General features: G+C 39.7%; 2 protein-coding genes across 2 annotated transcripts; one reads left to right on the top strand and one right to left on the bottom strand.

Annotated features, from left to right (window-relative positions):
• Positions 1-1696: 1696 nt before the first annotated feature.
• Positions 1697-5102, top strand: grpel1 (GrpE-like 1, mitochondrial). The gene is made up of 4 exons (XM_044340763.1): positions 1697-1837; positions 2554-2701; positions 3453-3534; positions 3922-5102. The coding sequence occupies exons 1-4, from the start codon at positions 1770-1772 to the stop codon at positions 4266-4268; spliced, it is 645 nt and encodes a 214-aa protein (XP_044196698.1). The 5' UTR covers positions 1697-1769; the 3' UTR covers positions 4269-5102.
• An 856-nt stretch (positions 5103-5958) lies between these two features.
• tada2b (transcriptional adaptor 2B) lies at positions 5959-12204 on the bottom strand. The gene is made up of 2 exons (XM_044340760.1): positions 11871-12204; positions 5959-10376 (listed from the first exon to the last, which is right to left on the bottom strand). Exons 1-2 carry the CDS (start codon positions 12138-12140, stop codon positions 9165-9167), a joined length of 1482 nt encoding a protein of 493 aa, XP_044196695.1. The 5' UTR covers positions 12141-12204; the 3' UTR covers positions 5959-9164.
• Between the last annotated feature and the right edge of the window lie 22 nt (positions 12205-12226).

The raw sequence follows: 12226 nt of genomic DNA, 5'->3' as shown, positions 1-12226 counted from the left end.
AAAGGTTATTTAACAACACCTGGAGCTACATGTATTACTTTAAGACACTGAGACGCCTAACTCAGGAGTGACCTAGTTGACATGGTGGCTTACTTTATTGTTACCGCAGTTACCTATTTTCTGTGTGTTGCATTCAAGAGAGAGTCTGAAGGCTGTTCTTCACTTGCATGATAATTGTCCATTCATTGCTTCCACAGCACATCAAGGTGAGTAAAGTCCATTTCCAAGTAAACAAATCACACAACTTACGGCACAAGCAGCAAAGTTTAGCACCACAGCGGTCAAAAACCCTTTGACCTTTCAGGGTCGAACACCTCACAACAACAGTGAAGTTGCTGCCTATATACCTGATTCACAGCAACAGGCATAGCGACACCCAGTGTATGCACCATGAATAACAACTAACCTTCTGGTTACTTCAGCAGTATATTTGGCTCCTATAACACTTTGTGCTGTACACTACCTGCCCAGCTCTACACAGCAGACAGGCACAGTTAGCGACGAGCTGGTGAAGAAAGCGGAGCATCTAGCAGCTAAAGAGACAGATATTTTTCTCAGAAGTTGTTGACAGAACTAAAGGAGAGTGAATATTGGCCTCCTATTCATCCAAATGAATGTTAACGTTACTCTGTGTCTGCTAAATGTGACAACAGATGATGTTCTCAAATGTTTTCCAACCATTTTTATGTTGTCAATAGTAAGATTTTAATGAGGCAACATTAAAGGAAAGATTCATAGTTTTTCAAGTCTTTCTTAATACATCAGTCAGGTGACCAAATGTGAAATAGTTTTTTTCCTGCCATAATTATCCCTCCTGTTCATACTGACCATTAGAAGATCCCTTCATAATGCACTTACAATGTAAGTGATGGGAGAAAAATTCACAGTCCTCCTTCTGTGCAAAAATGTATTTAAAAGTTTATCTGAAGCTAATATGAAGCTTCAGTTACAGTCTTTTTAGTGCCAAAGTCCCTCTTTTTGTTACTATACTTCCACCGCAGCTCAACAGAGAAACACTGTCTGAGGAAACACAAAGAGGGAATTTGATGCTAAAAAGACTGTAAATGTGGCAGATATCCACTTCATGTGACTAACTCAGACTGCTGAAGCCTCACTTAAGCTTCACATCAACTTTTAAAGGCATTTTTGCATAAAATGACTGTGTGGACACACTGGATTTTGGCGCCCATCACTTACATTGAAAGTGCATTTGAAGGAGATCTTTTAATAGCCAGTATGAACAGGAGGAATGATTACAGCGAGGGAAAACCTCTTTCACTGTTCATATGGGCACTGTTCATATGTTTTAAGACACACTTGAAAAATTGTGAACTCGCACTTTAATGCTCTGCAACAAGGTAATGCACCACTACTACATGTCTAAGTCTTATCTTGCATTTCACATGAACTATCAGGGCATTAATATATAGCTTTCTGTTTAAAAGATTGAGTTGAAAAACGAAGGGATGAATAAGGCCATAGATATAGAAAGTTTTAGTTTATATTTTCTTATTTTTATTTTAGTTTCTGTATCTATGAGTAAGGATTTCAAAACTGTCCTTGGTCACATGTGTAGTCTTCACCTTTAACTTTTACTCAACCAAACTACAATTTGTCGTCGAACTTTTCTTTGAATATGATTGGTCGAATGAGAGGGGCGTTCTTTTTACTGACTTCTGATTGGCTCAAACCGCACTCCGCAGCTATCCGTTTGTGCGTCCGGTCAGCGTGTGTTACAAGGAGGTATTACCTGCACAGTTGCTGGAAAAATGGCGAGTTGGTGTGTCCGAGCCGTGAGACAGAGCTACTCACTCGTAGCTTCGCCTGCGCTTATAAGGTAAACAGCTTTCTGTGTCGCGTTTTCATCTGAAATGTGGCTTTTACAGTAATATCTGGCGAGGCGGTGAGCTCCTGTCAGCCTGCTAGCAGCGTTAGCTTTCGTAACCGAACAGCAGTGTTGACCTTTAGTTGTGTGAAAAATACAGAGAATAACAATGGAGCTGTGTTTGTGTAGGTGACAGCCTGGCTAAAACGTCAGCCTTTTTGCTTTTAGATATATATGATACTAAATGGTCAACTCTGTGAATGGAGTTTGGCGTCATGTCTCCACTATATTCTATTGGTTAGAGAGGGATGATGAAATAAGATGACATATGGTTACATGAGCTATTCTTCTATATAGAACAATTATAATTATATAAGATACAAATTAGGCTGTATAATCAGACATTTGTCATTGAATGACACATAGAGTAGTTGCATAACACTCTTAGTACTACTGGCTGTTGTACAATTGGCAGTAGAGGTTATTAAGCTGTCTGATAGCATCAGTCAGCAGGTCTGGAAAGAGAACCAAAACATCCTGTTGGAAAATAAGTAAAAGAAACACTGCATGCAGATGGGTCCAGAATCTCCTATATGTGCTCAGAGCACCTACAGTAGAGGTTAATCAGTTGATTAAGGGTCTGAATCTTGGTTCAGAACATAATTAAGGTAGGCAGATAGCCTCCAACACTTGACAAATGACCTCTTATTTCTGTCCTGCCCACTCAGAGCATCTCCAAGATTGTTATGTACAGCCACCCAGCAGAAGAGTGGCCAGGGGTCAGAGGAGGAGGCTGAAAAGCCTGAGCAGGGTGCAGCAGAGAAAGCCCTGACAGAGGAGAAGACCCAGCTGGAGGAGCAACTGAAGGACATGACAGTAAGTCAGAGCTGACTGCAGACAGGGTGGCTTCTAGACTCTAGTGTTCTGACATATACCTTATAATGACAGCACTCACACATAAAAATAATTTTTTGGTATGTTAACCATGTTTATGTCCCTTTTTTTTATAATTTCACATGAAACAGAAAACAGAATTGTTAAGTATGTTGACTGCTCTTCAGTCCATTACTGCTCCACACAGATCCAGCAGTTCAGGGGGCTTGACTGAATAGGGAACAGTTACAAATAGTGCTGAACCAATTAGCCAGTCAGTCGGTGGACAGAAAAATAGTTGACTATAATTTTCATAATTGATTCAGAATTCATCAGGTCAACACTCTCTGGTTCCAACTTCTCTAATTTTAGGGTTTTCTGCATTTCTCTGTTGCTTGTAAATTGAATATCTGGACTGTTGGTTGGACAAAAGCAATTTCAATACATCACTCTTTCAAATGCTCTGAAAGTAGTTCACAAGTAATTTATAGGTAAAACAGGTGTAATACAGATCTATTTAACTAACAATAGCTGAAATGGAAGGTCACACAGTGCTTATTTGTGAATGTAGGACATGTTTATAGCAGTTTAAACTCTGGAGCTTTAAAATCCTCTTCCATCTGACCAATGTCACCTTTACAAAGTTACTTAACAGACATTGTAACCGGTTAGTTTATAGGCCTGAGCTTCATCAGATAATGTGGTTTAATGTTGTGTTTTTAAACCATGACTCACTGAATCACCTCATTTGCAGGAAAAGTACAAGCGGGCTTTAGCAGACACAGAGAACCTCAGGACGAGGAGTCAGAGGATGATAGAAGATGCTAAATTATACGGTAAACACAGTTTTCCATTCTTCTCCTGACAGCTCACATTCTCACAGTCAGACTATTTCACTGAAAAAGCAGATTTCACCTCCAAACATGGGCTTTGTCACAGGAAAAAAAAGGAATCCTGCAGGAAAAAAAAAGTTCTATATCAAATATTCGGCAGTTACATGTTCCAACCACTGGATGTCACAAGACGTCTGTTTTACTAAATTGTTTACACTTTACGTTGTTATGCTGTTGGTTTAGTTTATTTGCTTGTAATTGTACTGTTAAATTACTTAGATTTGTTTTTTCAACCTTTTACTAGACATCTTCAACGCCTCAAGGGTTATCATGTAGATAGTACAGACTGTTATTGTATAACATGCTGAATAATGTTCCTTCCATCACCAGGGATCCAGGGCTTCTGTAAAGACCTGCTAGAGGTGGCTGACATCTTGGAGAAGGCCACAGAGAGCGTGCCCAAGGAGGAGGTGACGAGCCAGAACCCTCACCTGAAGAACCTGTACGACGGCCTGGTGATGACCGAGGTCCAGATCCAGAAGGTTTTCACCAAGCACGGCCTGGTCAAGCTCAACCCCGACGGCCAGAAGTTCGACCCCTACGAGCACGAGGCCCTCTTCCACGCCCCCGTGGAGGGCAAGGAGCCTGGCACTGTCGCCATAGTAACCAAAGTGGGCTACAAGCTCCACGGTCGCACCCTTAGGCCAGCGCTGGTAGGTGTGGCCAAAGCCCCCTAGAAATGATGATGTAACTGACAAAGTGGGATTTGTTTTGTTGCCTGGGCGATGGATGACCTCAGGTACAGCAGACTGGTCAAGGCACCCTGACATCCTTTTCCCACAAGTCTACCCCCACCTTAAGGTGCCTCAAAGAGACGGGAATCCAACTGAACTGAACTTTGTGTCTGGACAATATCCAACAGTTTTTAATAGATACATTACACTTTGTCTGGCACAGGACAGTAAAATTTCAGTTTGTCATCAGTCATGTGAGTCATTTCAGAAAAAAAAGTCACCAGATAACAGGCAGAGGCTGTAATGAGAGCCATATATCTGAACTGGAAGAGAGGCAGTGGAAATGTGATGTTTAAATTACTCAAAAAAAGTTAAAACAAATCATCATAAACTCTGCTAATTCTGAGACTTTGTTTTTTGGGTGAGCTATGATGTAAAACACACCCACAAAGTGAGTGGAGGTGATTCTGAAGTGCTGGTATCATTCCGGACTTTTGTTTAAAGCCCAAATAATGTTGAACTTGACTCCTCAGTTGTTTTTTTGTTTTTTTTTTTGTTTGTGAGTTTTACATTCATGCTGTGAATAAAGCATGAAAGCATCTGAAGAAAGGTTGAGATTTTACTTTGTACTGATGTGGGCTTCACAACTCTAAGTTTAACATCTTTCTGTTGTTCATGTGGACATGAAGCCAGCCTCAGTCATTGTAATGTCCCTATGCCACAATTTGTATCTGTACAGTGATGTAACAGCTTTATCTGTAAACTATTAGAATAACTACATGTATGGACATCTGTCCAAGCTGTCACAGCATCAGAATAAACTGATCAACTTTGAAAGACTTGTTGGTTCAGTGTTCCTTGTACATACATCTATAAATAGAATAAAAACACTTACCCCAGTGGTATGTATGCTGCCATGTGAGTTTTGGTTTTGCAATATAATATACATAAATTAAATTTTGTGTTGTTCAAAGCTGTGAAAAATGGAAAAAAACTCAATTGATTGTTTTTTCCCCTCATAAAATTGACTGTTGCATTTGGGATAATCAACAGGGCTCATCATGAATGTTTAATTAATATGAGCTATTTTTGTCAGAAAGTAGCACGTATTGGAAAATGTTGGACCAAATGCAACTTCACAGACCACATAACCATTTCCATCAATTTGTTATGAAGGATAATCCCAATATGTTTTTCTTGGTTATTCCTTTTTTTTCCTTTCAGAACTAATCAAACAAAGAGAATGGCCAAAAAGTCGTTTTATAGTGAGATAAACTTGAGGTACATTAATATTTAAAAAATGAAAACAAAAGAATTTTCAGGAAAATACTAGCAATATTAAAGACAAGTAAGTTATGTCTTATAGTTAAAGGCTAATATAAGAACAAAATAAGATCTAGAGTTGGGACTTTAGTTCTTGACCTTCTGAATGTGCCTTTGTCACTTTCTGTCACTACTAACTGAAAACTACAAATGACATTTTCATTATTAGATTTTTGTCACTTTACGTTTTAAAATTGCTATTTTAATCTGTTCCGTTTCATACTTTCAGTGTTTTTTTTTAAGTGTTTTTGTCATTTATAATATCAGTGAATTTCAGTGTAACCTCACTAACATGCTAGCTTAAAGGAAAAAGCTGACATTTTGTTAGTTTTTCCACTAAGGTTCACGATTACTGAAGAGGAAACAGGACTATTTAGAAGTATAAAGTATTTGCACTTTTAATACATCTCCTTACATACTTTATCATGTGCAACAACAAAATAACAAAAATAACAGGACAGCAAAACAGTTCAACAGTATCAGACTGGTAACAAGATGAAAAACAGCTCAACAGCATGCCATCACTACACCCACAGCGTCAGAAAATGCTTCTTCTTTGCAATCCAAAATCTGTTTGTTTTTTTTATTACAAAAGCTATAAAAAATTTTCATGACACAAAATACTGTACATTTCACAGGCCAGTAATTATAGTTTCTTTCTCCAATTTATCTTACAAAATTATTTACATTTGGTGACAAAAAGTAATCCCCCTTCCAGAAAATATTCCCCCACAGAAAAAAAAAAAAAAATCAAACTGCCATATTTTCCTAATAGACATTTACACTGAAACACACCATTTTGGAACAATGTGGAACATTTGGTTGCACATGCAGAACGACACCACTGTCAAAATATGAAAAGAAGTCCTAGAAAAAGAAATCACAATCTATATGATCTTTAAAGGAATAAACAAAAGGTGACATTCAAACATCAAATAGCTTCAACTGACCAAGTCTGTCCAACAAGGTGAACTGCAGTGGCACGCTATGGAATAACCACTTTTGACATCAAAGATAATGCTGGCAGTATTCAGTATTTTAATTATTGTCAACAAATCCCATGAAAAGAAAAACCGTCTCTTAATACTTTCAAACTTCCCTACCCTGTCTGTAGCTCTCAGCCCCAAAGACCTCTGTCTGGTTCCTATGGAAGACATAAATCTTAGAAAAGAATGGCCCATGAATAGTTACTTTAATTTCCAAAAAAGCTGGTCAATGTAGTTTTTAGTAAACATTACTCAAACAGGAGGAAATTGTGTATTTATTGGGGACTACTTTCAGCTGTGGATTTAGCGCACTAGAAAGTATTTCCGGCTGCAAGACGGTGTGTGTGGGATTGAGTCAAAATAAACTACAGTGTGTGTGTTCGTGGTAATAACGGAACATGTCATCCAGTGCAACAGTGTGGCTCACTGATGTGTTTTAATAGTTTTGGACAACAATTGAGTTGTACAGCATAGAGGAATACTTGTTAGTAGATCAATTTATTGCTGATTTTGGTCTTTTAATGGAATTTGTTGATAATAAGAAAAATATTGAGCAGCATCAGTTGTCTTTTAAAAGCAGCTGTAGTGTTGGACTAGAATGGTATATGGTGAGGAGTACCACACTGATAAAATGTGGCTATGAATGACTGAGTCAGCTGTATTAAACTAAAATGACTGAAGCTATCAACATCATGTGTTTTCCTCCATCACATTGGTAAAAGAGCAAAACCTGCCTACCGCTACAGAACGGATGACACCCACAACTTGTATTTTCCACAAAAAAACGCCAATTTTCCAACAATTAGAGACACAGTAAAGAAAAACAGAATATGAATCTAGCACAAATTCCATCTTAGCTAACACCCACACATTCATGTGCCTTTCTTCTCTTTGATTTTAGCTTCTCCGAAATGACAGCCAATTCAATAACTTCATTTACATTTAAATAGCACAATGGCCACCGCTTAGCTCGGCTGGCAAAAAAAAAAAGGTGTAAGAAGCAGGAAAATGAGAATGACTCACCAGTGCTGCTGTTATGGTTCTGACTTCAAAAGTAAAGTTACCTTTGTAAAACTAATAATAGGCTGCCATCATGAAAAGGGGTCAACAACAGGACTGATGTTAAGTTTGGTGGAAAAATATCAAGCCAATAAAAACCTATCTCAACAAGGGGTCAAACATGGAGACAAACCAGTTTATGCTACTGTAAGCAGATAAGGAGAGAAAATATTCTTAACAATATGTGTAAAAGATAAATGGGTGTAAACGTGGTAAACAAAAAGCTATCATGGAATTGTGCTTTAGCATTTGAGTGTCATTGGTTAATGCCCTTACACATTCAGCTTTACCTGTATTGTACCATGTGGAGAGTAGAACATTTAAAGCTGTGCTACGCTACACTAACTGTTTATGTAAACCTAAAAGTTTATTGGTCTAAACCAAAAAGTGGAGCTCTAAAATTGAAGAGTTTCTCTTCTTTACTTATTTTAGGTTAAATAAAATATTAATTAGAGCCCGGTTGATACTGGATACTGATGTGGATATTTGAGACTTTTTTTTTGTCTACATAAATTCATTGAATTTTTCTGACACTTTCCTTTAAATTTGGTTATCTAAGAATTGTAACCAAGTTATGTAGAGAGCGGGACATTTTTCAGTTGAAAAATAAACTTGTCTCTCTGGTGGACAGACTATGTAATGGCAACACAGTTTCTAAATCTTTGGCATCTCTCTACTGACACGTGTCGATACTGATGTATCTGTGATAAGCTAATATCGACCAATTTATCAGCTAGCTCTATGTTGATATTTTGGGTGGGCTCTAATACAAAGTGCCTTCAGGCAGCAGCTTTCCAAGAAAGCTACAGGATGGTTGAACCTCACCTTGAAGCCACAGAAAGGTCAGGGAAATGAGTTCACTGAAATTGCATGACAAATTTTGGGAGATTAAGGCCTTAAAATGTAAGAAAATTCAAACAGCGTGCTCTTGCTGCAGAGTTAGATAGTGCATCTTTAAATGATGAAACACCTATAAGGTAGGGTTTGGAAGATCCTGACAAACCAACCACAATGACGATCATTTCGGTCACCCATCAGTGCCACAGCTGTCAAACATTCACCTCAAAACATGACTACTCTTAGGCATTTTCAGGAAATGTAATGTTCTTATTTCCCCTTCTTTTCAGCATGAGATGGCTCTTGCCCCGTCGCTGTTTAGATTGAAAATATTATTTCTTCATCTTCAATGAACCTGTTACAATAACGCTAAAATGTCTCTGCAACTACATAATACTTGCTAGCATTGTAGTCACCATCATGGAATAACAATACGGACACAAAGTACTGTGAACCCACAGAGTTGTATTTCACCCACGTCCCTTTCCAAATGCAAAAATATAGGCTTATTTTTGTTCCTTGCCTTGGTATGAAAATATATTTTTTTCCAGTGGGGCATCTTCTTTTTTCGCAATGTACATATTCACAAGGTCACCTTTAAAAAATGGTGACAGCCAGTAGTTTTGTCCTGCCTCACGAGCTTATAGCAAATCAGCTATCATGAAGTTAGTACTTCCTGACCAAAGATGGACAGCTAGGAGGCGTCTCTGGATATCCAGCCACTTTCTGTGAGGAAGGTGAGAATGCGCTTCTTCAGGACCTTGTCCAGGTAGCTGGGCAGTCGGCTCTTGGCCGGGATGCCTTGCCGTTTCTGCAGGTGATCTTTGATGATGATGGTCTTGACAGTCAGGTAGCGTGCTGGGCTGAGGTTGAGAGAGTTGCACAGCACCTTCTCCCGGTCTGACAACAGCTCAAAGCCCGTCAGATTCTCAATGGCGGCAAACTCACCATCTTTGCCCTCTTCTTTGATCACGCCTCCAACCCCCAATCCTCCAGCAATGCCTCCTCCGCCTCCAGCTCCACCCCCGAGTCCAATCCCAGAGCCAAGCCCGCCCCCGCCTCCGCTGCCTCGTTTGGATGTGACCACACTTTTGTTCTCCTTGCGTTTCTCTCGTTTGTGGCGCGCTGCTTCGTATTCAGCAGATTCATCCAGGCGGGTGATGCCGTTGCGTCGGTAGCGCTGCAGCTCGCGCACTTTAGCCCTCAGCACACGCTCTTTATGCATGTTCTCAAAAAAGTCTTCAAACTCCCGATGGGCCATGAACTGGCAGAGCCCCCGCAGCCTGCTCCGTTGCTCCTTCTCCTCCTTGGTGATCTTTCTTTTGGGTGTACTTGGAACAGGACCTGATCCTGCTGTGGTCGTGGAACCTGATCCTATTACGCCACCACCAGCTCCTGCCCCACCAATGCCACCAGCAGTGCCTATGACTCCCAGCGTACCCGGTTTCTCCTTCTCCTTGTCTTTCTTGTCTCGGCCCAGGAAGGCAGGCACCAGGTTGTAGTCTCGGGCGATGTTCTTACGTCGCTGGCGTTCTCGGAGCTTGCGCACATACATGTCCACGTGGGCTCGTTTCATCTCAATTTCCACATCTTCGTCATCATAGTTCACCGACAGCCCGCTGATTAGCTTTTCTGCATCCTGGTCATATTCAATCTCGTAGTCGTCACGTAGTGGCATGTAGCCCAACTGCTGCTGCTCTGCCAAGCTGATGTCCAGCGGGGGGAGCGGGGTGGTGAGGCTGGGCGATAAGGGGCCCCCGCTTGGGCAGGTGTGGTCAGTCACCCGGTTGGGAATGTTGTCGGGGATGCAGGCCTTACCCAGGTTTCCATGGATGTACATGGTGACGTAGTGTTCCATGACTTCCTGAGGAGTTCGAGATGCTCCGACATGAGCGGCCATGTCCTCCTGAAAGACAACACAAACAGCAAGTTGGTACTAATGAGGATAGCGGAAGAAACAGTATGCTGATCATAATACAGTTTATAACATGATTTACTGGATTAAGAACCAGAGTAGTGCTGCTGACACAATTAATTGATAAGCTGATTGAAAAAAAATGACAACAAATGTGATATTTAAATAATTTATTATGCAAAAATGCATGATATATCTGGTTCCAACTTTTTAAATGTGAGTCTTTGCTGCTTATCTCTTTTTTTTTATCTCTGTAAAATGAATATCTTTTTTTGACTTATATTTTGGACTGTTGGTTGGACTAAACAAGCAATTTGAGCATGTCACCTCAAGTCTTAAATTATAAATGTTTAGCACTTTAAATGGTATGTTTTGTTTTCAACTTTAATAAAAATGTATAGTATTTTGTGTATTTTAATATGTCTTATCTAAATGACAGTATGAGTGCCGGGCTGAATGTTGTCCTGTCTGTCCTGAACACCGTGACAACTTCCTAACAACATTTGTTAATGAGATCATGGAAATAAAGCAACTAAATAATGGACGGACGTTTATTTGGGTTTAAATTGAGCAATTCTTTCAAGGAAATTCCTGTTTTACCGATAATTAGTTCCAAATTACAATTTTTTTTCCCAGTAAGAGACTTTTTTTTTTAAAATTACAGGCATGTAAAAGAAATTATTACCTACTTTATACTTATTTGTAGTCTAAAACGCTTATTGAAATTTATTGTTAGCAGCAGCCCTAAACTAGACTCAGTGTTTTATGGGATGCAGTGGTAAAAATTAAAAGACCCTGTTTGCATAAAACTTACATTAGTCTGATGCTAATGAATGTGCTGTATGTTATAAATTAAATATATAGTGATTTATCCTGATTAGTGATATATATATATATATATGAACTGAATTGAAGTGGGTTTACTCTGCGCTGACTAACAGGTTACAACTACCTTATAAACAACCTCTTTACTATATAAGTGACTGACCAGAAACTATCATTGCGTATATTTAGACAATGGTCCAAGTTTTTCTTTAGTTGAGTCTCTAGTTAAAAGATTACATCTATTAATAACTGTGTCCGTCTGTCTGAAAAGGTGAAGTCAATATGCATTCATATTTTTTCAGCTACTCGTAACTTAAGCTCCTGTTTTCGATGTGTTACATGTCATTAACGGTTTCTTGAGCTTTTTAATATAAATATATTAAACACTATATGAAACTCAATGCCAGGACTGTTTCAGAAGTCAGGAATCACACTTGTATTCTCAGTTGTATTTTAATATTCAGTCGTCCGACTTTAACGACAGCTCAGAAAAGAAAATGAATTGTCATTTTTCCCTCTAAAGGTCATGAACGTTACCGCTGTCGTTACTGGACAAGTTTGACCCTCGACGTTTTTAAACACTTTAAACAAAACTCTAGTAAGTGTATATGGTTTACTGTGAAGGGAAATGAAGTTAGGAAACTTATTAAAGTGATGTACCCAGTTTCCAAAGCCATATTGCTCGATAGCATCGAGTAGCGACTGCTCTTCCCTGCTGGTCCATCCTCCCTCTGCCTCGGGACCCCAGAGAGAGAACCGGCCGCCGTCGACCTGCTGGTAGCCGTGCCATCTCCGGTGGTTTCCGATCTCTGCGCCCGCCGAGAAGCACTCCGGACACAACTCGATATCGGGGCAGTCGGTGCAGCGAAGCCGTAGGTTTGTAACATCTGCAAGGCAGTTAACGCAGTACTTCTTCCCCAGGTCGGCCATGTTGCCTGGCTCCTGCTTCTTGTTGTTGGAGGCAGAACTGCGCGCCTGCGCACAGCGAGCTACTCACATCCTGCTTGTTAATATTA

Source organism: Thunnus albacares, chromosome 22, assembly GCF_914725855.1.
Source record: "Thunnus albacares chromosome 22, fThuAlb1.1, whole genome shotgun sequence".
In the NCBI taxonomy this organism is placed as follows: Eukaryota; Metazoa; Chordata; class Actinopteri; order Scombriformes; family Scombridae; genus Thunnus; species Thunnus albacares.
The sequence above is the reverse complement of the archived record's forward strand: the minus strand, read 5'-3'. Positions and strand labels throughout refer to the sequence as shown.